The 26,322-nt window shown below is 40.1% G+C and overlaps 2 protein-coding genes across 3 annotated transcripts; one reads left to right on the top strand and one right to left on the bottom strand.

Annotated features, from left to right (window-relative positions):
* Positions 1-4,406: 4,406 nt before the first annotated feature.
* Positions 4,407-5,370, top strand: LOC140378763 (succinate receptor 1-like). Its single transcript, XM_072464133.1, has one exon. It carries the CDS (start codon positions 4,417-4,419, stop codon positions 5,365-5,367), a length of 951 nt encoding a protein of 316 aa, XP_072320234.1. The 5' UTR covers positions 4,407-4,416; the 3' UTR covers positions 5,368-5,370.
* A 1,563-nt stretch (positions 5,371-6,933) lies between these two features.
* Positions 6,934-12,681, bottom strand: aadac (arylacetamide deacetylase). 2 transcript variants are annotated; one of them, XM_072464131.1, is made up of 5 exons: positions 12,390-12,681; positions 11,544-11,772; positions 11,388-11,457; positions 10,951-11,122; positions 6,934-7,790 (listed from the first exon to the last, which is right to left on the bottom strand). In XM_072464131.1, exons 1-5 carry the CDS (start codon positions 12,528-12,530, stop codon positions 7,167-7,169), a joined length of 1,236 nt encoding a protein of 411 aa, XP_072320232.1. In that variant the 5' UTR covers positions 12,531-12,681; the 3' UTR covers positions 6,934-7,166. The 2 variants fall into 2 exon arrangements, with proteins under 2 accessions (XP_072320232.1, XP_072320233.1); XM_072464132.1 differs by having other exon boundaries at positions 11,544-11,768; positions 12,390-12,675.
* Positions 12,682-26,322: the final 13,641 nt, after the last annotated feature.

Genomic DNA, 26,322 nt, shown 5'->3' with positions numbered 1-26,322 from the left:
GTTCGTGAAAATAGAATATAAAACTATAGAATGTGCAAATGACAAAAAATGTAAGTCAAAAATTAGAAAAACTAAACTTTCGAAGCCCCACTTGCCACCGAGCTCTGGCGGCAGCAGCCTTTTATCTCCAGCTGACTGCCATTAGAGCTGGACGGATGGACTGGCCTGGGCGGCACCTGGTAACGGGGCAGGTAGAGGGAGGGAGCAAGCAGCAAGAGAGAGAGAGGAGGAGGAGGGAACATGCTAACAAACAGCACCGAGGCAGTAACCAACGCATAACAAACAGTGAAACAGAAACAAAAAGCTTTAATCGGTTTAAATCCTGTCGTATTTTCATATTATAATTCGATGCAACTCAAGGTAAAAGTATTTTAATACTCCGATTCAATCAAGTAACGGAATATGTTACATAGTAGTACAAATATTCCACCCATCACTGTCTAAACATGTATACAATTACAGGTGTTGATATTGCTAAGAAAACTTTGAAAAAACAGGCAGTAAAGAGCCTTTCTACAGATCTAACCTGCTTATAACCATGGGGATAGAGTGTAATATTCCAGGCAAAGCATTGACATCTCCAAAGAGACAAGCAGGTGACTGACCCCTCCTCTCGAAAAGTCACGTAGTGCACCTTTAATTTAGGGAATCAACGTTTGAACATTCCAAATAAACGTTTTTTTTACTGTGTGTTTTTTCTTCTTTTTGCTTGTCGAGGAGATCTTTTGCTAGTCGTTTTAAAGTCCTGTGAATTTATTTTACAGCCTTGAAGGGCAAGAGGGCACGCAGTAACTCAGGCAGAGAGTGTATGTAGAATGTGTAAAACATGCACACAAAGCCATGACTTGACATCCTTGTGCCCCACTGACCTTGAGGGCTGAAAAGCTGAAGTCAAAGCAATACCGCGCAGTAACACATATTGCAGAGGCCAGGAAGTCCAAGCTCGGCAAAGCCTTTAGTGACTAGCGTAGCGATTACTTGACGGTTAGCTGACCTGATGGTGGTTTTGAATTTATTCGTCCCAGTAGGCAGAAGAGGCAATCATATCAGTAATGCTGAGAAAGCCTGACGCAGCATAGAGCAGCATGTGTAAAACAAGACTATACCATTACACTGAGGCGGAAAGTGGAGAAGATCCTATCGAGACAGGAAGTCGATGATATCAAGATCTAAGAGCCATTTGCAAGTAAGGGAGGTCTGACAAAAAGATGCATCTATTATATTCCATCAGTATTACACAATCATACTGGAATACTGTTTAAAACATGCATCTGGGTTGTAATGATATGCACCTGCCTTGCATGAACTGCTTGGTATTGCTTTGTCATTTTCTTTTGTGTTCTAGTTTCTTCTCGTTGTTGAAAGATATTATGCATGTGTTTGGTCGTTTATTTTATTCACAATTTTGTAAAGTGAATAGTTTTCATGTCAACCAAGTCCAAGCCCCAAAGTAATGCTGGGTTTGGTCCCAGTGATAGACAGAAAAGATTATAAATACAGTAGAAACAGTGTAGTCTTCACTGCAGACTATTGCTCAGTGGTTCACAAAATATGGTGCGTATACCACTTGTGGCAAGGTTCTTATGTTTACTGAAATGAAGAGGGAATTTTGGTTCTTGGTTCTTTGTTGGAACTACTGTAGCAACAGTGTAGTTCTCATTTAGACCTGGCTTAGCCCTAATTTAGATTCCCAAGTTGACCTAGACCTGGTTTAGATCTGTTGATACGTGTTAGGCAAAGTGTTTTCTTAGCTGGTACTTTAATAGTCACTGGTTTATAGTAAATTTCAGGGGTGCATACCTATATTCCCCTGTTCCCCAGTACCTATGTTCCCTCCTAAATTCCCCCTTTTCTATGAACAGGGAACTACGCATATACTAGCATAGGCTACTGGTTCAGGTTCCACATCCCCAATAGTTGTACATAAATGTATGGTTTCACAGCATAAAATATAGCAGCAAATAACCCAAACCCAAACCCTAAATCAGTTTTTTTTATGTACCGGAGAACATAAAAATCTAAATTTCATACTTGCTTGCACATAGCACACATTCACCAGGCCAGACACCGCACTGGTTTTGTATCAATTAACCCATTCTTATAACTGAACCATGCTGATAATTAGGACAGGGTTAAGTGATAAAGCTCTAAGTGTGTCACCTTCCCAAACTGGGACAATGTAAGCTATTGGGAGGGACATGCATGGCAGCCATCGCAGCAATAGTTAACAAAAATGAGGTAATTCAAGTTGATTTTATAAATTAGGCCTGAGTGAATTGATTTGGGAAAAGTGTTGGAAGTTTTATTAAACAGGAAAAGCAACTGAAATCAATAGACCTACATTAATATGGTTTCATTTCAAGGCCACTTGTGGAACTTGTATAATGTTAATATGAAGAAATATAGTGCCCTCTAGTGTACAGGCTTAGTGTTGCAGGTTTAAAGCTCATTTATGGCACAAAACACTGTAGATCAGGATTGTCCCAACTTGTTTCACTAAGGGCCACATTTCGACACGTGTACGGAGCAGGGGGCCACAAACGACCCGCCAATGTTGAATGTGTCGAATTATTCGAAATTTTGCATTTGACATAGTTTCGATGCCTCCACACCTTTAACAAGACTTGGAACTCTAAATTTAACGCTATAAAGTACAGCTTTTTGTTGTTTGGACCAACATATTAGGAAGCCGGGGGGCTAACAAAGATTGGTCTAAGGGCCGCATTTGGCCCCCGGGCCATAGTTTGGACATGTCTGCCGTAGATATATATTCCTGGTATTGTATTCAGTTGTACTTAGAATATATTTTTCCCAGTTAGCTTAGAAGGGTTGGGGAAAGGGACAGAGGATTGATGAGTACATTTTCCAGATTCCTAAGTACTTTGGAAACATAGGACTTTCTTACACGTAATTTCACAAGCTTAAAATGTAACATCAGGACATACACATTTAAATAAACCTGGAACAAAGAGAAGTGTCTGGGCAACATAAAGAAGCTACTTTTAGTTTCAAAACGTTATTGGCGCTAATATGTGCTGCATGATTCCACCACTAGAGGACACTCACGTACATCTATAGAAGAGTTATTGCTATTATGCAAAGGCTTATTCAAATCATGTGTTTCATTGTACATAATTGCATTGGCTTTAGAGATAAAAGTAATGGTGAAACAACATGTAATGGAAAAAAAACAATGACCTTACATTTCATTCAAATGAAGCAGAGTAACAGAGGAGCCAGATTAGAACCATTACTGATTGAAGATAATAATGCAATATCACAAATCAATTTCTAAAGTGCTTTTCACATTCCATTTTTACACTGGCAGCAAATAAGAATAAAACAAATTAAGTTATCACAATACCTTCATGTCACAACCTGCTGCAGACCAAGTCCAAAGAGGCACTGAGCAGGAATGCAGCAGACTATACTCTTGATTCCATATTAATAAAACAAAACAAACCACTAGTCCAGCCTGGGTTTCTTAAGGACATTCTATTAACTACAGCTTACTTTTCTCCGCGGGGCAAGGTAAAAAAAAAGGCTTTCATCCTGACTTGGTCTCACATGTTTCTCAGCAGCCGATCATGTGCTCGCTAAAGACTGACAACATAACGAGCAGTGTTGCCAAAATATACAGCAAAATCTCCATTAGCATTAACATCGACCAGATCAGTTACGCAACTAGCAAAAGCCCACCAGCAGAGAGTCAAGTTTCAAAGATCAACACTGTGTCTCATCACATATTATTGCTCCAAAAGTTGGGACAGATTTTTCATTAAACGTAGTATAAAAAAAAGAAAGGGAAACAGAGAAATGAATATGTTTTGGTACATCAACATATATTGTAGTTTCTCTCAATATCAAGACGACCTTTTGGTTGTAGCATGATACAAAGAATGTACTTTTAAAGTCGTCACACAAATTTGGCTGTAAATATGTAATCAATGCCAGCGTATAACAAAAGATATTTGATATACTTTTCTATACTTTATACTATTTTAGATATACTTTATACCTTTTTTAGATATATATATATACTTTTTATTTCTTTAATAAAACATTATGCAAATGGTTTTATGCAAAAGTATAGAGGCAATGGCTCAAAAAATTCAATGACCATTTCCATCTGAAAGTTACATATTAACCACAAAATGACCTCATCATTACTTCCTCTGAAGCAGATGCTGATGAGATGTTTATTCTGGTACACTTTCCTTTCCAGCCTGTTGTATTGAGACATCAGACCCACAACCTGCAGTGTTTACTGTTTTCACTGCACAGATAGTGGCAGCACCTGCTCGCACCAAACACGCGTATTTCACATCACCAGAGGCTACTCGCAGGGTAAGACTTTTTTAATGTTTAAACTAAATACAACAGTTGTAAATGTTCATAATGTCTCCTCCTTTTCAGATGTGGGACTGTACACTGATAGATGGCATGCTTGAGAAATATTACCTGTCGCCATTTTATGCTACTGAATTTTGTGTGGGTTTTTTAGGAAAAGTGTTAGTCATACTTGGTTACATCGTTTGTTTGCCCAAATGGCAAAGCTACAACATTTACCTGTTCAGCATGGCAGTATCCGACCTTATATTCTTGTGCACATTCCCACGACTCACCCACCTCTACTCACATGCCCAATCAGAAACCAGTCCTTACGCTTGTGTAATTAACCGCTATGTCCTGCATGTCAACCTCTATTCGTCAATTCTTTTCATGATGTGGGTGAGCATGGATCGCTTCCTATTGATCAAATATCCAAGCCGGAATCATATCCTCCTGAAGCCGCGCACAGCCCTCGTGGTGACAGGGGTGAGCTGGCTCATTGTCAATGCTGAAATGGGACCTATGATCACATTGATGGTCCAGGATCTGCGGAACAGGAACTCCAGCCACTGCAAAGACTTTGCTAGTCTCAAAGGAGATATTGATCATTTAGGCTACAGTCTGGGGCTGACCTTCTTTGGATACATTTTGCCTTTAATAGGACTTTGTATATTCTCTTACAAGATTGCATTTCTGCTTCGTGTACAAGAGAGGATTCTACCACAAAGAAATACTTCTTACAAACGGCCTCTGAAAGTAGCCACCTCTGCCACAGTGATCTTTCTGGTCCTCTACACTCCATACCATGTGATGAGGAATATCAGGATTGCTTCTCAAAAGCCCTGGGCAAACCTGGAGCTCTGCACCAAAATGTACATAGAGGCGATATACATCATAACACGGCCCTTGGCCTTTTTACACAGCGTAATAAACCCGTTATTTTACTTTATCATGGGGGATAAGTTCAGAGAGCTGCTGCTTGCAAAGATCAGACTGCTTCTGAAAAAGACAAAACCGCAACAAGAACCAACCTAAAACCAAAGTAACAGAATGACACAAAATGAAAGGAAAGGCTTTTTTATAAATGCCTGTTTAAAATCATCCTGTTTTCTGTTATGATATCCAACAATAAACTGTCCATTTAACATGGCCTGTTTAAAGTTGGGTAAAAAAACTTAAAATAGTCCCAAACTGTAACCTTTTATATAATATAATATAATATAATAAAATCATGTTCTCATATTGTGTAGGTTAAGTGGCCTGTGTAGGCTTTAGATAATACTGTTCTCAGTAGTAATGTAGCCAGTAGCCTTGGAGTGGTTACACTCTTAAGCACTTAGACTCACATGGAGTTAGCATAACAGACAAGACCAGGTTCTTTCTCTCGGTTAAGGCTGATCATAACACAGCCCGGTGCCAGTTCATTTATACTGGCAATTTTCCTGGAAAGAGTCAGAAAAACAAATGAAATACTAGTCAGTCCTCTCAGTGTGAGTTTCACCAGGAAACGAGAGACAGGACAAACAGAATGAAAGGTACAAGTGAGGACATGCGCATGGAAATAGTATTTTGTAGTAAAAGGGTGTATAGAGTAAAATGTGTGGCTTAAAAAGCATTAGGCTGAAGGAAGTCTGAAATATCCAGTTATGTCATAATAGTACATGCTCAGTGCCACATAACAGGACATACTTTACAGTGTGTAAGTATAATCTGAACAGTTTAAAATATTATTTAATCCATTTCACGTTACTGTTATTAAACTTCAAACAAGAGGATTTAGTCAGAATAGTTCCCACTATGGTAAATGTACATGTGCAGAGCTCCTCTTTCTAAGCTTGGCCAACCAGAACAAGTTTCTTATTATATTCCACTAAGAAATTCAGCCTGGTACTACTTTGCTTGAGAGCAATTTCACGATGGGATTAACAGGTGTAGAGTAAACATATGTGACACGTTTACTCTACACCCTACACCTCTACACACAATATTAAAGTAACAAAATAAAGGGAAAAGCTTTAAGATTTGTCAGTTGTTGTGTCTTTCATCAAAAACAGCAATACATACAGAGGCACCATTTTTAATGTTCTGATTCAACAAATTCAACATCCTGCCACCCGCTGTGAATGCGCTGACAAGCAATGCCAGATTGAATTCCATTGTAGGAAGAAAATGACATAAACGCCCTGGTTGACCAGGTTAAGTCTCTCCAACAACAAAAGGTATGTTTTATGTATGTATTCTTTTATTTAAGAGTCTGACAAATGTTATTCTTGATGATTGGTTTATACAATTGAAATGGTTCTGAATGGAATGTCACATTGTAAATGCATCACTTGTACCGACATGTTTCATGAAAATAGTTTATTGTCAAAGAATCAACAATGATTTACATACGTCTGAAACATTGTACATGTACCGGTATTTATTTATAGAAATCATAAAAGTATTTTGTGCAAAAAGCAACACACTTAAAAAAAAAGTTCAGTGCATTTGTCAACAATAAAGTTTCCAAGGTTTTAATACCTCAGTATGATAAAGTTTGTGATGGACCCTAAGAAAAAAACAATAGTATAAATGGCTGCTATTTTTCCCCCTCAGGTGTTTTGTCAATAAACATGGTTTTTTACATTCAAGTGTCAAACACTATGTGGTTCTTCTTCTACTTTTCACAAATGTACAGTCATCATGAATCACAGTAGTCTACACATGTAATCATTCTTCACACACTCTGCACCAGCTTCCAAAAGCCTTTGTCTTGAGTAAAAATCTTCTTGTAAAATAGAAGATAGAAAAATAAAAAGAAGAGGAATGAAATAATTTAAATATTGTCTTTTTTACAAGTTCAGTTGTAACCATGAGACAAAATTGTCAGTCATTAGATGTGCAATCAGGAAGTCAGTTGGCCACACAGTAAACATCATTGCTCCATGGAATCCTCCCTCATAGTGTTGATGTGTCACGTCCACTCCAGCTGTGCGCAGTCGAGTGACATACATGACCCCATCATCTCGCAGGACATCAAACTCACAGGTCAGAACATAGGTCTTAGGAAGAGCATGCAGAGCTGAATCTGGAACCAACAGGGGGGACGCTCTGGGATCAGCAATCGAGCGCCATTGTCCCCTTTTGTGTACGGCCTTACCATCCGCCTGCATCACCACTGGTGCACTGTAATTGTACTGGTTTTGGTATCGTTCAGGTAAGAAGGCACTCCAGTTGACAAATTTGAGCAGAGTGGAAGACTCAGGACTGTTATGTGTGTTTGCCATCATTTCCTTAAACAGTTTTTTGTCACTGGTGAAGTACTGGCTCCAGAAACGCACCATGAGGGTCCGTGGCAGGAGGGGCATGTCCTGGTTCTGCTGGTATGATGGTGTCTTGAGGTCCAAGGCCTGCATCACTGGGTACAGTAGACCTTGGGCCTTGAAATAAACTTGCTGCTCGGGATCATTCAGTAACTGTAAAGAAATAAACACATGTTATTCAATTATATTTACCTTATTTCAGGCACAATGGTGGTCCATAATCAAAAAGACAACCAAAAACTATACAAAAAAAAACAACAATCAGATTAGTCTGATACAGCTCAGTGAATGACAATAGAGTATCTGCCCCTCATAGCAGAAGTGTAGCAGTATGAGCTCCTTTGAGGGTTGGTCAGGGTCATTATAATGCCATTTTCAGACACCTCCAGGCTCTGGATGAATTTGTATGTTAGATGATCAATTCATTAGGAATTAGGACTTTGAGCCTACTTTCCCTGGCTTATCTGTGATCATATTGTCTCATGGATGATTCATGCATGTTTGTATAGTCCTGCATCTGAGGCTTGAGTGTACTGGAAATGTCTGTTTTTACCGCGCAACCCTGTACTTATTTGAAAATTTAAGATTCAACGTGATTTTTCATTCTTCAAAAATAAAAACACTTGACTTCTAAAACCTATTGACTTCTATGAGGAAATGCTTCACAGTTGCAATTTTGAACAGGAAGTCAAATATCCCATTTCTATAACTTAGTCATTTCAGATCAATATTGTTACTTATGTTTAAGTTGAAGCACCAGAAGATGTCTAAATATTATTTTGTGCTAACTCTTTACCTAACTATGTTTTTGTTTGGTGAAAGAGATTGGGTTGGCTTCTCTGATTCTATGTCACCACTCCCTCTCCCTGTCGCCCTTCTGCTTGGCTCAGTGAACATAAATATTGGCTTGTATGCTCACGCAGTATCAGGCCTGAAATATTTGCTCCTATAGACCTAAGACTAATTTCTTCAAAAGCTAAGTAAGGCAAAAGATTTAGAATGACAGCAAGACTAATGTGTTTAATAATAGCTACACCCACAGGCCGGGACTGGTACTGGCATAAAAAGTGTGATTTATGTGATTTAGATAATTGTAGAGAGCACAAACAAATGGCTGGTGTTTATATATTCACAACATTAGCCAAGGAGTAATAAAAATGTTTTAAACAAAGTGAAAAAAATATCTTGCGTGATCTTTCTAGTATAACAATTGATTGAAGAAATGTGCATAACATGGTTGTTAGCACAAGGTAATCAGAATCAGAAAAAATGCTTATTGCCATTGTCAGTGAAAAAAATTGTCAAATTAAAGCCGCAAGCGGTCTAACGACCCTCGCAGGCCACCGGGCGCTCTGCATTTTACACACCCTCATTGTGTGTGTTATCTAAGAAATAAACAGACGCAACACATTGGACATGGCCAATGCTGTACATAACCAGTGCAAATTAGCACAATTCTCAGTTAACTTTGCGCCCATTCACAGAGACCGTAACACTTGTAAAGTGTAAAAAATGTGCATATTTTCAAGATTTGGCTATTTTCCCATTAGTGTAACATGAGAGGTTATTGTCATTGCTACGGCTACGCAGTACAAAATACGGCATGAGTCCATATGGCTTTTTTGATCGGTGCCAAAATGGAATTTTGAACAAATGATCATGAATTTTAGAAAAACTAAATAAAATTGTTTCCCATGCATGGGAGATTTGGCAATTTTACCTTTGGGATAACATGGGAAACTTCTGTTATTGCTACATATTGTGACATGGGTCTGGTTGGCTTTTTTGATCGGAATGCCAAAATAGAATTTTGTGCAAAATTTTGGACATTTTTGTAGGGTAAATTTTTTTCTGTCAATGTAAATTTAAATGTCACTCTGTAAGGGGCGCTACTGTGCCCATTTAAATTTTTCTCACAATGAACAGGTCCATATTTGAAAGTTTAACAACTGATTAAAATTTGGTCCTAATCGGACTCGTTTTTTTTAAAATGCCAGCAATTGCCCCTGGCGACGGGGAACCAAACAAGCGTGCAGCGGCAGCATTGCAGGATCAATAGGCCCAAGCCCAGCTGAAGCTCTGGCCTTACCATAACTTACATTACCCAAGGAATAATAACTTTTTCTTTCTTTTTTTAAAAATATTTTTTTGGCCCATATGCTTTACCGGACAGAACAGTGCATCATGAAATGGGAATGAGATGGGGGAAGGAGATGCTGCAAATTGTCAGCAAACTCCCGACACTGCAGCCCATTCACATGGCATGCATACTATCCACTCGACACTCGACCTCTGAATGGTACACACGGCAGTCTTTCCTAAAGAGCATTATGTGGTTCTCGTGTGTGGTGGAGTGGTTGTCAGTCTCCAAAATCTTCTGGTTCTTCATAGTTTGTGATGTTGGAAAATGTATTAGCACCAGACACTGGTCGGGTGCCTCACACTGGGCTTTGGACAGACGCTTCAGACATCAGTCCTATCTAAAACATGAATTATGTCCTTCTACCTGGACGTATTATGTTGCTTTTATGAGAACATGTATTTTGATTTTATCGCGAAATATGCCATGCATTACAGTGGTGTTGAATCTATAAACAATATTTCATAAGCAGTTTTGTTCATAACATTTCAAATGTGAGGCGGATTGTTCAAAAATAGAAAGCGAATAAAAGCAGCTGGGGTAGGACATCTTCATGCATTCACTACTCTTCCTACAGTCTTTGATTTTGTGCTTTATGTTGTTAATGATGAAGCAGATTCACGCTGCACAGGAGCAAAGCAGCAGCATTTGGCTTCCCTGAGGGAAGTGACGAGGGGCACGGGTGAACTCGCGGAGGCTGACAAAGAGGAGAGGCAGCCAAATGATGTGTATTAGTGTATTAAACATCTTACATGCTGTCTTGAAAACAACATATGTTGACCACGACAACACAACGCAAAGGTAAAAGTAATCACCAGGGCTCTATCTGTGCACGTCTCTTCTGCGGCTGTTATTTTGCTCTTCCCCTGGGTTTCTCTCAAAATCTTCTTTTCCACTTATTTCCTCAACTAAACGCACCCGTAACTTTTAGTAGAAGTATATTATTTTAAATGAGAAAAGTAATATGATTTTTTAAAAGGGTGGTCAAGGGTAATCAAGCCTTAGTTTTTAATACTCTTCGTACGAGTACAGTATAGTGTGTGTATGTGTGTGTGTGTGTGTGTGTGCGCACGCACACATGTGCGTGTGTGTATGTATTATATATATATATATATATATATATATATATATATATATATATATATATATATATATATATATAATAATGAATACCTGCTGGGTGACTGCAGCTGCCAAGTTTCCCCCTGCACTGTCCCCAGACACAGCGATACGCCCTGGGTGCACAGAATACTGAGCCAGAATCTCCTTCTGGAGGAAACGTTTGACCACACGGTATACATCCTCATAAGGCTCAGGGAAGTGGTGAGGAGGAGCAAGACGATAACTGGAAAGATAACACATTTTCAAATTCATGTTTTGGATTTTACTTTAATGTCTGAATACTAAATAAACTAAATATGTAGCTAAGACTGATGGGACTAAGTTACACTCTTAGGACAATCAGAGAAGTGTTGGCTCATTCAGGTAATTGTATATTTGTTCAAATGAGCATCTATCTAAGACACTTTAGTGTGTATTAGAATATAATATATAATATTATAATATATAATAACAGTATATATTGATGCAATGCATTACAAAATACTCACTCAACAGAAAGAACAACAGCATTTAGCTCCTTTACGATCTTTCTGGCCAAGAGATCATATGGGCTCATTCCTTTAAAGACAGATCATTTATAACATCATAATTAACACCAGAGGTTAATATTGACCACATTTAAAGCTAATTGCAAAGTAACTCACTAGCACTGCCTAGACACCAGCCTCCTCCATGCAGGTAAACCACAGCTCTTCTGAGATCACTGGCATCTGCTTTATGCTGCGGCTGGTACACAAGTACATCCACTCCTTCAAACGACTCCTCTATCACGAGGACTTGTTCATCAGACAATGGAACTACTTTCTCAATCAAAGTAATGAGGTACATCACGCCCATATAGTGCTGAAGCCCCACTAATTCACAGAAGTCTGCCTGTACAGGAAAAGGAAAAAACAAATACATTTTAACACCTTCATCACTTACATTTACCGCAACGCTATATTCATAACACTTTTATCAGTTTAACACTACACTTCACACATGATGCAAAATACTGTATCATTTACAATACATACAGTAACATTTCAAATACAGCTTGTTTAACTAATATCAAGCCCTCAAACGTTGATAATTATATATATATATTTTTTTTTTTTTTTATTCAGTAATATTTAGACTTAAGTCTACAGATGATTAGGCATGTATAGCAAACTTTGATAATGTTGAATAACGAACAAAACAGGTTCAACTTAAATAATTTTTAAAAATGGTACAATTAATATTGCATTAAACAATCAACAGGACCAGTATTAGGTCTATTATTAGAGTGAATAAGACTATACATCTGATGGATTAGTGTCTGACATAATCTGTTGTCACCACCTCATCAGCAAAATAAACACTTTAATGTGTGTAAAACTAAAACATAAGTAGGCACATAGAGCTGTGACATGCACGATTTCAGGTTTATACATAATGAAAAAACATGGGCAGAGAGACTTTGGAAATAATGTGACTTTGATATGTATAATAATATGCCAAAGACTTACCACATGGCTGAGAGTTCTGAAGAAAGAGTCGGTGAGCATTATTTTCCATTTCTGCTCCATCTGTTCAGGCAATGGTTCATAAATGTAATAAGCAGAAAAGGAGCAGACAGAAACAAATAAGATAATGCTTCCCCACTTCATTGTAAAGGTGCGCTACACAGAGCTGACAGTCGGCTGCAAACTGCAACAGTCTGTGTCTAACCTACACTGCAGTTTAATTTAGAAGCAGGGCTATGGCGGTAGATTTATGCAAAAGTCCTGACACACAATTCTCAGAGCGTGTGTGCGCACTCCTCTGCTCACTGGATGTGAAATTCTGCTTGCTTGAGAAACACTTTTAGCCATTAGGGGCGGCACCCACCAGATATACTGGTGATTAGTGATTGGTCACTCTTCAGGAAATCCCGCCCCTTGACTCATGTGAGGAGCTTGGTAAGGAAAATAATTGTCAAAATGAAAAGACTTTTAAATGGACAAGTATACATACATACATATATACATACTGTATCTCATGTTTTCTTTTTCCATTTATATAATCCATCTAAATAATACATAGTGTATTTGAGGGTTCATGGGGGCTGAGTTGCTAGCAGCCTCACAGCAAGAAAGTGCCTGGTTCCAATGCATTTTCTCCTCATGTTTGCATCAACCCAAAGCATGCACAAAAGGTCAAATCCACCAGCTGATCAGAGGGAGAGAGTAACAAAGTAGCTAAATCTACTTTTCATTACTAACTTAATACTCCTTACATTATCAAAATGGGCTTGCGTAGGAGTGTTTTTCTTCTGAAGCCAGTGCACTTGTAACAGCAACTCTTTTTTTTCCCTTTCTATTCAAAACCCACAGACTCACGCATGACCCAAGGGCAGAAATATGAAGCAAGTTACTTCCAACTGTAAAAAAAAAGGGAAAGGAAAAGAACAAACGAGCAAGGCACAGAGAGGAGGTGCATGTGCGTTCACGTGTGGATGTGTGCAGCAGGGCTGCAGGTAGATCACAGCACCTGGATCCAAAAACAAAGGATAAATACTGAATTTAAATGAAAGCTTTGGAGCAGGAACATATGAGCCAGAATGTTGTTGTCACAAAGAATGTGTTTAATTTCATCATCATTAGGAGTTAAGTTCAAATGCTGAGAAAACACAGAATTTCCTAATCTCTAACAATTAAACTTTCATCACTTGATAAAAGTTATAGATTTTTGTAATTAATTCATTATCATTATTCAGTAAAAGCGTTGGTTTTCGCAGTACCTGGATCTGCTCATGTGTGTTTGTTTGACCGTTGGCTGCTCTGAAACACGCCTCACAAACTGCCCCAAGGGAGAGAGAGCAGCAAGACACAAAAAGGGAAAGAAATATGCATTATACATATCATGTAATTCAATGTTTAAGATATGGTGTAGTGAAAACTATATAGAGGGACTTTGTGTGTACAGATCTGTCTATAGATTATTAAGGACGAATTGATTGTCTTGAAACTATGGTTTGGAACTTCATGGCCACTTTTCAACTATGCCACTTCTACATTATATATATTATGTACTATTATGATATAAAGAGTATAATAATAGGCTTAGTTAGTATTTTTCACAATATACCAATTAATAATATTTTATATAAAATAGTCTAATGATGGTTGTAAAATAAATGTAATATTTTGATTCTCTTTTAAAAGTTTATTTTATTTAGAAAATAAACCTGACATGAGGGAGCAGAATTCAGCTTTTGTGCTGGACATCACACACAGGACTCTGACAGACTTTCCTCTACAAAAACAATGCAGCCAGGTTCCTTCACGTTCCTCTTGTTCCTCTAAAGAAAAGCAAACTCTGTCATCAGTCAGCACTATGCTTCTTTCTTATTTAGTCAGAATAGAACAGAACAGACTGATCTCCTGCACTGTTCTCTAACACGGTGTTGTGATCTGACGCACGTTGATGCCCCAGGAAGCGAGCTCGTGGTGCGGGTCAGGACAAGAAAGGATCATTTATAGCGGGACGAGTTGATACAGCTCATAAAAGGCTGATAGTGACCGCGGTGTATTTGGTGAGCCACATGAGCACCTTTGCATTAAGTAGCTTCTTAAGTCTTTTCCTCATCAGGGTAGTATCTCTGTAAATATGAGTCAGATTGTAATAAAACACACCTCCTTTTGCGGCTCCACATATAAAGAGCATGTCAGTGCTGTTCTCCATATCTGCTCTGCTCTTCCTGCGCTGGGCTCCTGTGTGTTTGGAGCCAGAAGGTGGGAGCAAGGAAACGAAGGAATCTCCCAGTTTATTTTTAAACACTTCTTAAAACCTGCTCATATCTAATGCACGACTGGGCTGCACTACTGCGTTCTCCGTGAATGAGACAGCGCTTGGGGCCTTTTAATAAACTGGGCTATAGTCCACTGAGAGATTTATAACATTGAGGAGGGTCCACATCCACACCACATAACTGGAGTGTGAGGTCCACACTACACGACTGGACTGAGTGTGTTTATAGAGTCTGAGGTCCACACTACACGACCGGACTGAGTTTGATTATAGAGTCTCTGAGGTCCACACTACACGACTGGACTGAGTGTGTTTATAGAGTCTGAGGTCCACACTACACGACCGGACTGAGTTTGATTATAGAGACTCTGAGGTCCACACTACACGACTGGACTGAGTTTGATTAGAGAGTCTGAGGCCCACACTACACGACTGGACTGAGTGTGTTTATAGAGTCTGAGGTCCACACTACACGACCGGACTGAGTTTGATTATAGAGAATCTGAGGTCCACACTACACGACTGGACTGAGTTTGATTAGAGAGTCTGAGGCCCACACTACACGACTGGACTGAGTGTGTTTATAGAGTCTGAGGTCCACACTACACGACCGGACTGAGTTTGATTATAGAGAATCTGAGGTCCACACTACACGACTGGACTGAGTTTGATTAGAGAGTCTGAGGCCCACACTACACGACTGGACTGAGTGTGTTTATAGAGTCTGAGGTCCACACTACACGACTGGACTGAGTGTGTTTATAGAGTCTGAGGTCCACACTACACGACTGGACTGAGTTTGATTATAGAGTCTCTGAGGTCCACACTACACGACTGGACTGAGTGTGATTATAGACTCTGAGGTCCACACTACACGACTGGACTGAGTTTGATTATAGAGAGTCTGAGGTCCACACTACACGACTGGACTGAGTGTGTTTATAGAGAGTCTGAGGTCCACACTACACGACTGGACTGAGTGTAATTATAGAGTCTGAGGTCCACACTACACGACTGGACTGAGTGTGATTATAGAGTCTGAGGTCCACACTACACGACTGGACTGAGTGTGATTATAGAGTCTGAGGTCCACACTACACGACTGGACTGAGTGTGATTATAGAGTCTGAGGTCCACACTACACGACTGGACTGAGTGTGATTATAGAGTCTGAGGTCCACACTACACGACTGGACTGAGTGTGTTTATAGAGTCTGAGGTCCACACTACACGACTGGACTGAGTGTGATTATAGAGTCTGAGGTCCACACTACACGACTGGACTGAGTGTGATTATAGAGTCTGAGGTCCACACTACACGACTGGACTGAGTGTGATTATAGAGTCTGAGGTCCACACTACACGACTGGACTGAGTGTGATTATAGAGTCTGAGGTCCACACTACACGACTGGACTGAGTGTGATTATAGAGTCTGAGGTCCACACTACACAACTGGACTGAGTGTGATTATAGAGTCTGAGGTCCACACTACACGACTGGACTGAGTGTGATTATAAAGAGTCTGAGGTCCACACTACACGACTGGACTGAGTGTGATTATAGAGTCTGAGGTCCACACTACACGACTGGACTGAGTGTGATTATAGAGTCTGAGGTCCACACTACACGACTGGACTGAGTGTGATTATAGAGTCTGAGGTCCACACTACACGACTGGATTGAGTGTGATTATAGAGTCTGAGGTCCACACTACACGACTGGACTGAGTGTGATTATAGAGTCTGAGGTCCACACTACACGACTGGACTGAGTGTGATTATAGAGTCTGAGGTCCACACTACACGACTGGATTGAGTGTGATTATAGAGTCTGAGGTCCACACTACACGACTGGACTGAGTGTGTTTATAGAGTCTGAGGTCCACACTACACGACCGGACTGAGTTTGATTATAGAGAATCTGAGGTCCACACTACACGACTGGACTGAGTTTGATTAGAGAGTCTGAGGCCCACACTACACGACTGGACTGAGTGTGTTTATAGAGTCTGAGGTCCACACTACACGACTGGACTGAGTGTGTTTATAGAGTCTGAGGTCCACACTACACGACTGGACTGAGTTTGATTATAGAGTCTCTGAGGTCCACACTACACGACTGGACTGAGTGTGATTATAGACTCTGAGGTCCACACTACACGACTGGACTGAGTTTGATTATAGAGAGTCTGAGGTCCACACTACACGACTGGACTGAGTGTGTTTATAGAGAGTCTGAGGTCCACACTACACGACTGGACTGAGTGTAATTATAGAGTCTGAGGTCCACACTACACGACTGGACTGAGTGTGATTATAGAGTCTGAGGTCCACACTACACGACTGGACTGAGTGTGATTATAGAGTCTGAGGTCCACACTACACGACTGGACTGAGTGTGATTATAGAGTCTGAGGTCCACACTACACGACTGGACTGAGTGTGATTATAGAGTCTGAGGTCCACACTACACGACTGGACTGAGTGTGTTTATAGAGTCTGAGGTCCACACTACACGACTGGACTGAGTGTGATTATAGAGTCTGAGGTCCACACTACACGACTGGACTGAGTGTGATTATAGAGTCTGAGGTCCACACTACACGACTGGACTGAGTGTGATTATAGAGTCTGAGGTCCACACTACACGACTGGACTGAGTGTGATTATAGAGTCTGAGGTCCACACTACACGACTGGACTGAGTGTGATTATAGAGTCTGAGGTCCACACTACACAACTGGACTGAGTGTGATTATAGAGTCTGAGGTCCACACTACACGACTGGACTGAGTGTGATTATAAAGAGTCTGAGGTCCACACTACACGACTGGACTGAGTGTGATTATAGAGTCTGAGGTCCACACTACACGACTGGACTGAGTGTGATTATAGAGTCTGAGGTCCACACTACACGACTGGACTGAGTGTGATTATAGAGTCTGAGGTCCACACTACACGACTGGATTGAGTGTGATTATAGAGTCTGAGGTCCACACTACACGACTGGACTGAGTGTGATTATAGAGTCTGAGGTCCACACTACACGACTGGACTGAGTGTGATTATAGAGTCTGAGGTCCACACTACACGACTGGATTGAGTGTGATTATAGAGTCTGAGGTCCACACTACACGACTGGACTGTGTGTGATTATAGAGTCTGAGGTCCACACTACACGACTGGACTGAGTGTGATTATAGAGAGTCTGAGGTCCACACTACACGACTGGACTGAGTGTGATTATAGAGTCTGAGGTCCACACTACACGACTGGACTGAGTGTGATTATAGAGTCTGAGGTCCACACTACACGACTGGACTGAGTGTGTTTATAGAGAGTCTGAGGTCCACACTACACGACTGGACTGAGTGTGATTATAGAGTCTGAGGTCCACACTACACGACTGGACTGAGTGTGATTATAGAGTCTGAGGTCCACACTACACGACTGGACTGTGTGTGTTTATAGAGAGTCTGAGGTCCACACTACACGACTGGACTGAGTGTGATTATAGAGTCTGAGGTCCACACTACACGACTGGACTGAGTGTGATTATAGAGTCTGAGGTCCACACTACACGACTGGACTGAGTGTGTTTATAGAGTCTGAGGTCCACACTACACGACTGGACTGAGTGTGATTATAGAGTCTGAGGTCCACACTACACGACTGGACTGAGTGTGATTATAGAGTCTGAGGTCCACACTACACGACTGGACTGAGTGTGATTATAAAGAGTCTGAGGTCCACACTACACGACTGGACTGAGTGTGATTATAGAGTCTGAGGTCCACACTACACAACTGGACTGAGTGCGTTTATAGAGAGTCTGAGGTCCACACTACACAACTGGACTGAGTGTGTTTATAGAGAGTCTGAGGTCCACACTACACGACTGGACTGAGTGTGATTATAGAGTCTGAGGTCCACACTACACGACTGGACTGTGTGTGATTATAGAGTCTGAGGTCCACACTACACGACTGGACTGAGTGTGTTTATAGAGTCTGAGGTCCACACTACACAACTGGACTGAGTGTGATTATAGAGTCTGAGGTCCACACTACACGACTGGACTGAGTGTGATTATAGAGTCTGAGGTCCACACTACACAACTGGACTGAGTGTGTTTATAGAGAGTCTGAGGTCCACACTACACAACTGGACTGAGTGTGTTTATAGAGAGTCTGAGGTCCACACTACACGACTGGACTGAGTGTGATTATAGAGTCTGAGGTCCACACTACACGACTGGACTGAGTGTGATTATAGAGAGTCTGAGGTCCACACTACACGACTGGACTGAGTGTGATTATAGAGTCTGAGGTCCACACTACACGACTGGACTGAGTGTGTTTATAGAGTCTGAGGTCCACACTACACGACTGGACTGAGTGTGATTATAGAGTCTGAGGTCCACACTACACGACTGGACTGAGTGTGATTATAGAGTCTGAGGTCCACACTACACGACTGGACTGAGTGTGATTATAAAGAGTCTGAGGTCCACACTACACGACTGGACTGAGTGTGATTATAAAGAGTCTGAGGTCCACACTACACGACTGGACTGAGTGTGATTATAAAGAGTCTGAGGTCCACACTACACGACTGGACTGAGTGTGATTATAGAGTCTGAGGTCCACACTACACGACTGGACTGAGTGTGATTATAGAGTCTGAGGTCCACACTACACGACTGGACTGAGTGTGATTATAGAGTGTGAGGTCCACACTACACGACTGGACTGAGTTTGATTATAGAGACTCTAAGGTCCACACTACACGACTGGACTGAGTGTGATTATAGAGTCTGAGGTCCACACTACACGACTGGACTGAGTGTGATTATAGAGTGTGAGGTCCACACTACACGACTGGACTGAGTTTGATTATAGAGACTCTAAGGTCCACACTACACGACTGGACTGAGTGTGATTATAGAGAGTCTGAGGTCCACACTACACGACTGGACTGAGTGTGATTATAGAGTCTGAGGTCCACACTACACGACTGACAGTCATGAGTACACACACACTATGACACCCTGACAATAATCCATGCAATACATTAATGCTTTCAGACTTCAGGCCGATCAAAACAGTTGTAGTGATAAAAAACTATGCAGAGTGGGCAATGGCAGTGTTGCTAACTTGCTCTGGATTGTCCTAAATGGACATTTAAAATGCAGACAGAGCAAAGGTGAAGAAGTTGGACATGTTTCCCATGGATTCGGTCATTCGATCATTTGTATGAAGCCGCCCCATGTTTGTTTATCACTTTAGCTCTAGTAAGTGCAAAAATAGTACATGTGCTCTTTCTGTATTAGTACTCTGAAGATTAGGCAGTAATATTAAACATGTCTCGCTGTTGTCATTGTTTTTGCATTTTACATTCTGTGAAAAACAAAATTTAAAGTTTGAGCCCCACAGCTGTTATCTCCTCTGCTCCTTGTCATTGGCCGCTGGGCCCCGTGTGTGCGAAAGTGTCAGGAAACATGCAGCTGCAACGGAGCACGACCAAAATCGTTGTTTGAACGACTGCAACCGGAGTCTTGTCGTGTCTTTTTGAGGTCCACACTTTGTGATTTGAAACATGAGTCCAGTCGTAACAGGTTCAGTGGCAAAGCGCAACTGAAAATTGTAAGAAAATCTGGCTTAAAGCCATGTAGTGTGTCCTCAGCTTATGTTTTTTACACTACAAAATTAGAGTGAAAAACGTGCCTCTTTCTTGTGTACAGGGTCCCCTCTCCACAGATCTGACCTGTAAATTGGCTTGGTGACCAATGACAACGACTTGGCAAATGACAATGGAGATGGATAAGTTTAATGTCAAATTGAGGCACATTTGAGGCAAAGCAATACCACCTTTACCTTCAAAACTTGGTGAGTGAAGTTGCTTGGTGCAAGATGAAGTGTGGCTAAAGTATTGGCAAGTTTGTTGAAAGAAACTAAATGTGGTACAATGTAGTGTCTGTAGCCATAAACCTGATGCCATACCAACTCGGCAAGATGAAAAAAAAGGTTAATACTTGTGAAAGTTACAATACAAATCTACAAAGCCAAAAAGGGAACTATTGGCACCAGCTCACATGCAATATAATCAATGCAACAAGTTCCCACATGGACTAGGTTTCTGTTATGCAAATCGGCATGCGAAAATACTTTGTGTCCATGCTTTGTTGACAGATTTTATACACAATGTGAAAAGATAAAAGGCTAAATCTCAGCTTTATATTGTGAACACACTTTGCGTGGTGGCGTGTCTAATAAATCCCAGGGGAATCACCTTGTTCTTGCATCACTGGAGCTTAATGAAGAGTGTAAAGAATAGAGACAGTGCAGAGCTATATCCCCTGATAGTGGCAGTTCTCCTGTGTGTTGACATGCCCAAAATGGCTGTGACACATAATCTTGCTGCTGCAGCATAAGACTTCCCTTGGCAGAGCAGCTATGGTTACAGGCAGTCTAAGCTAATAATATTAGTTGTGACGGATGAGATGAGATGTAAACTAATGTGTTCTGACTCCACTAGCAGGGCAAAGTCGCTTCATTATTATATCTTTAAAATAACATGATATAATGTGGTTGTTAAGCAAAACACCAACTCGTACAACAACAACAACAACAACCGGTAACTTTGCTTAACGTACTAACTTCAAGCATATATTGAATCTAAAACAGCTGCTTATGCAACAGCGTGTATTTCCTTTGTCTCAGGATACTATGTGAGAACGAGCAGGGCTGTACACGGGACACATGTCTCTGAGGTTAGCCAGGGAGCACCCGGGACGCTGGGAGGATTAGTGCAGCCCCATGTAGCCTGATCACCACTGAGCTGCACAACACTGACTCATGTCTCTGAAGATGAATCATGCTTCAGAAACTCCAGGAGTGCTCTCCCTCATCTTCTAAGGGGGACCACCTCAGTTAGATGTTAAATCTTTAATGGGGTTCACTCTGCTCTCTGTCAGTGGGAGAGGGTGACAGAGGGTTCACATGTTGTCTTCATCTAGGACTGCCATGCTGCGCCACAGGGCGGCCCGGCACGCTACACAGTGAGATGGGAAGAAGATTGGAAGAATAACGAGGTTCCATCAACTTGAATTAACGATGCGCTGATTTGTGAACCCTTGTATGCATATATTATAGTTATATTTTCCAAGTTATAACATAATGTGCAAGATATTATTCATAGATAAAACATTTGACAGTTGTATTCCTACTGATGCAAGGTATTTGCATAATACACATCTGAAAGTCTTAAATATTTAATTGTGGCTGATTTATAACAAGTTTAATCTACAACACAGGAGCATCTGCTTGTATGCAGATGATGTGATTCTGTATGCTAAAGCACCTTCTTGTGATTCAAAATATTCAAAGGGGATTTTCACTACATCCATCAAAAGTGTATTAATTTTAAATTAAACAAAATAAAACAAAATGTATGCTGTTCTCCAAAAGACACTCTAGTGACCTAAAAGAGATATCTATACTTACGCTTGATGGTATTATGATTGAACAAGTAATCTATTACAAATACTTGCATCTGGATCGATGATAAACTCTCCTTCAGCAAACACGTACAAGAGCTGACAAATAATCTTAAACCAGATTGTCGTTCTTCTTTAAAAATAAAACGTGTTTTCCTCTTAATTGTAGAAAACAGTTCGTGCAGGCCACATTTCTCTCACTTCTAGATTATGGTGATATTATATATATCATTCTACAGCAACAGTCTTAAAACCTCTGAACTCGGTTTATCATTCAGCTCTAAGGTTCATTACAGGAGAAGGAAGTTTAATGCACATCAGATCAGGTATTCACCGTTTGAGGTCTCAGGACATTTATCTTACAGTCCCGTGGAACGAGACTTTTTAAAATTAAATCATTTTTTAATGATTTTTGCACTTGTTTTATATATGTTTGTCTCATATTGTATGTGTAAATGTGTTATTATGCATTGGTTAATTTAATGAATGTTTTATTTGTGTTTTAGTACTGTGTTTGTTTGTTTGTTTGTTTATTTGTGTAATGTTTAACAGGGTATCCATGAAAAAGAGAACTATTCTTATGGGGTTTTTCCCAATGAGTGAATGAACGACTTCACTTATTATTGCCATACATAATACATATTCGTTTTTGTTTGCTTTGATATAAGAGTTGGTGCAAAGGAGCAGTGAAGTGTTGACCCACAGCCGGCAAAAACATGTCTACCAAAGACTTGTGACTAAATCAGCGACAAATGCCCCAGGGTGTGCTTCTTACCATGTAATCATGGGAATCATGGGACTGATGCAGGAAAGAGCCCTGGATAAGCTCTTTATCAGTAATGGCCTTCAACAACTTGTGTCATAGGAATGTTGCCCTCTCACCTCTTTCCTCTAAGTTTCTCTCATTTCTCTCAGGTGGAGACGTGACAAAAGAAAGTGTGTGTCCACAAGAGGGAGCTACAGGTCAAGTTGTCCAGACATAAGTTTAAGAGTCAGAAAAGAGTCAGTAAAAGAGCCTGTTTTAGTGCAACCATACTGCTGCTAAAATGCAAAAAGCATGGGAAGTACACACCGGCACTTACTTTTCAGACCTAGAAGAGAATGCTACATACTGTGTCTATGTATACTAATATAATCTAAGTAACTAAATGAAACATAAAAATACTTCCGTTTTGGCTTACAACAGGTTAAACAAGTTAGGCCTGTGTGTTTAAGTGGATTAGACCGTTCATCTCTGCAAACCCTATTTAAATATTGCTTTAGTGCCCTCTAGAGGTGAACTATTTACATTACAGCTATTCTACAAAAGATCTCATGCAGTTAAAGGTGCACGGAGTTACCACCATCTGCTTGTCTCTGAAAGGTTATTGTGTAACCTGGGATACTACACAGCATCAAACAATATCTCCATGGGGACAAGCATGTGGCATCACCAGGTCAAGTTACAGGTCACATCTGCGGAGACATGACCTTTATCACAGTACGAATAAATGTTTTTAAAGCAATAAAAACACCTGTGATTGAATAAATGCAAGATGCAATATTGGGCACAGCAATGACATCGCCATGGAGACAGGCAGGTGGCAGAACCTCCAACCTCTAACAGAAAAGTTACATAGTGCACCTTAAAATACATGCAATGTCAGTTTATCTTTAGTAATTGTTGAAATGTACAAAAGGGATACAGTTTTGACGAATAACAATTAGGATAGTTCAAAATATACTTCAATTCTTTATATATTTTACATTATGTTTTTGTTTGAACCAGACCTCTACTGTCACGGTCTGGTTTAAGGCATTATGACGATGGAAAAAACAGCCAGTCATAAAGATGTGAGGCGAACACACCCACACGCATCCTTCATACAGCCGAGCGCAGTCCCTGAGCAGTGGAATGGTCCTTGAGCTTTTGGGTTTTTGGATTTTGGAATAAGTAGGAATTTAATAAATATGTTAAAGTATTTAAGTACGAAGATCTTTCCAACAAAAAACAAAAAACCACACAAGTGAAATCATGTATTCGGGGTGCAATATTTCTAGAAAAGAAACATTGTATACATAATTCTATAGAAAGGCTAGGTAATTCAACAGTTAATATAATTGTTGTGTTATTCTTTAAAAGTATGTACTGAGAAAGCTTTGTGAAAAACTCTTTGGAAAATGTAGAAGAGTCTGAAGAAAAACAAATATCAAAAGCTTCAAAAGACTGCTGGTATAATTGAGATGATAAACAGAGACAAACACACAAGTCGGGATTTATCTGTGTTCCTGATATGTTTGGAGAAACTTAGACATGCTCATAAACAAGTCAACCGATGTTACGACATGCAAACATACATGCATGATCATTAGTGTCAGTCAAACAACAGTACAACGGACCATTTTTACAGTATGTCGTGGTCGATCGCGTTAAGACTCCAGACATTCGCACTAGAACGCACATCACTATTAGACTCTTGATTTGAGTTGAGAAAGTTATGCTGTATAAACTTAAACAGCTTTTGTACAGCACTTCAAGATTAAATACAAAGTTAACGGCTGACGCACCATTGTGGCCAGTAGACAGCATAACTGAACATCATAAGATCCTCACACAACCTTCCTGTAGCATGACCTCACATGACCTATGACCTCTGAACTCAACACAAGAGTAAAAGGAGCAGTGATGTTTGATAAGATTACTAGCCTTCTGTAGTATTGAGTGATGTAAACAGTATTCCAGATATGATCATTGTGTGCAGAAGCCCTAGATATCCAACAATACAACACAATACACATAATACATGGGCAAAAAGTGCCTTAAAAGTGCCTTTAATGTTTTTTTGTTTGTCAGTCTCAATAATAGATGCAATAAGAGTGTTGAACTATGAAATCATTATTGACAGCAGAGTAAGGCTACGCTAAGAGGAATATTACTTGTTTCAAACCATTTTGAAAAGCATGCTATAATTCAAAACACATGGTATAACAATCTGTTCAGGAAACCATTACACGCACATTAGATAAGAAAGACCTTCATGTTTCTCAGTTGATTGTTACTTTGACCTGGACGATAACAGTCGTCAGACAAATACAAATACACAAGCATCCTCTTCAAACTAAGACTGCAAACAGCTGGGACCGCGACAACAGCACACTTTTCCCACAAGAGGCTGAAGTCTGTGTCACAAATGAATAAGGGATAACACGTGTTAACATGACTTTTCCAAATTCTGACAGAGACCTCTGGCCTGGTGCTCCTTTGAACCTGTTAAGCTCTGGTAGGAACCGATTTTACTGGGAAATAAGAAGTATTTACAAGAGACCCAGGAACAAGAACAAGGTATATAAAAAGAACATTATGGTGTTTGCTTACATGCTTTTCAGTTCCTCACATGACCCTAACCGTCTCAAAATCTTTATTATGAAAAGATTATATTAGTAGTACCAATGTCAGCTTTGTCACAAAACAATAATGAATCAATGTACCAGATTAAACCAAAGCCACAGCAACCTTTGTGACCATCTAAAGCCTGCATAAAAGGAGCCGGTGGATTGTACCTTAAGCTTAGTCATATTTTTGCTCTCTTTTAAGGAAGGGAAATGCAACAACAAATGTAAATTACCTAATTTACTAGTAACACATTGCCAGCAAGATAAATTCAAAAGAACTCAATTCAGAGTGAGACAAAGATCAATCTAGCATGAGCCAGGTTAGTAGAACTGGCAAGGTTTTACTAGTAAATTAGGTAATTAACATTGTTTGTTGCATTTCCCTTCCTAAATGTGTGTTAAAAGAGAGCAAACATATCATTTCAGACTTAGATTTTTAGACCAAACATGAAAGAAATAAGATGCCAAGGATACGTACGCCTCCTGTGAGTGGATATTATTTCCAAACCATGCTATTCCTGTCAATCACCTCCCACAGAGGGGCCCAAGTCATAACTGAGCAGTGAGTGTGTGTCTACAGATTCCTCAAAGCCTACCAGCTAACTGTGACTTTTAACAACCAACCTCAGCTCTCCACTTCTTTTCAGCAAACGTAGACAACAGAGAAGACGCCAAAAGCCTGCAGTCTTTTAGGAAAAACGATGTTGTACTGAAAACTGTCCTTGGGTCGCACAAACATGCCACATTGTGTTTGTTTGAACATCTGGACAACACAGCACATACAAACAATGACAACACTA

This window comes from Eucyclogobius newberryi, unplaced genomic scaffold (assembly GCF_026437365.1).
Source record: "Eucyclogobius newberryi isolate DKJ021-1_F unplaced genomic scaffold, fEucNew1.0.hap1 SCAF_10, whole genome shotgun sequence".
In the NCBI taxonomy this organism is placed as follows: domain Eukaryota; kingdom Metazoa; phylum Chordata; class Actinopteri; order Gobiiformes; family Gobiidae; genus Eucyclogobius; species Eucyclogobius newberryi.
The sequence above is the reverse complement of the archived record's forward strand: the minus strand, read 5'-3'. Positions and strand labels throughout refer to the sequence as shown.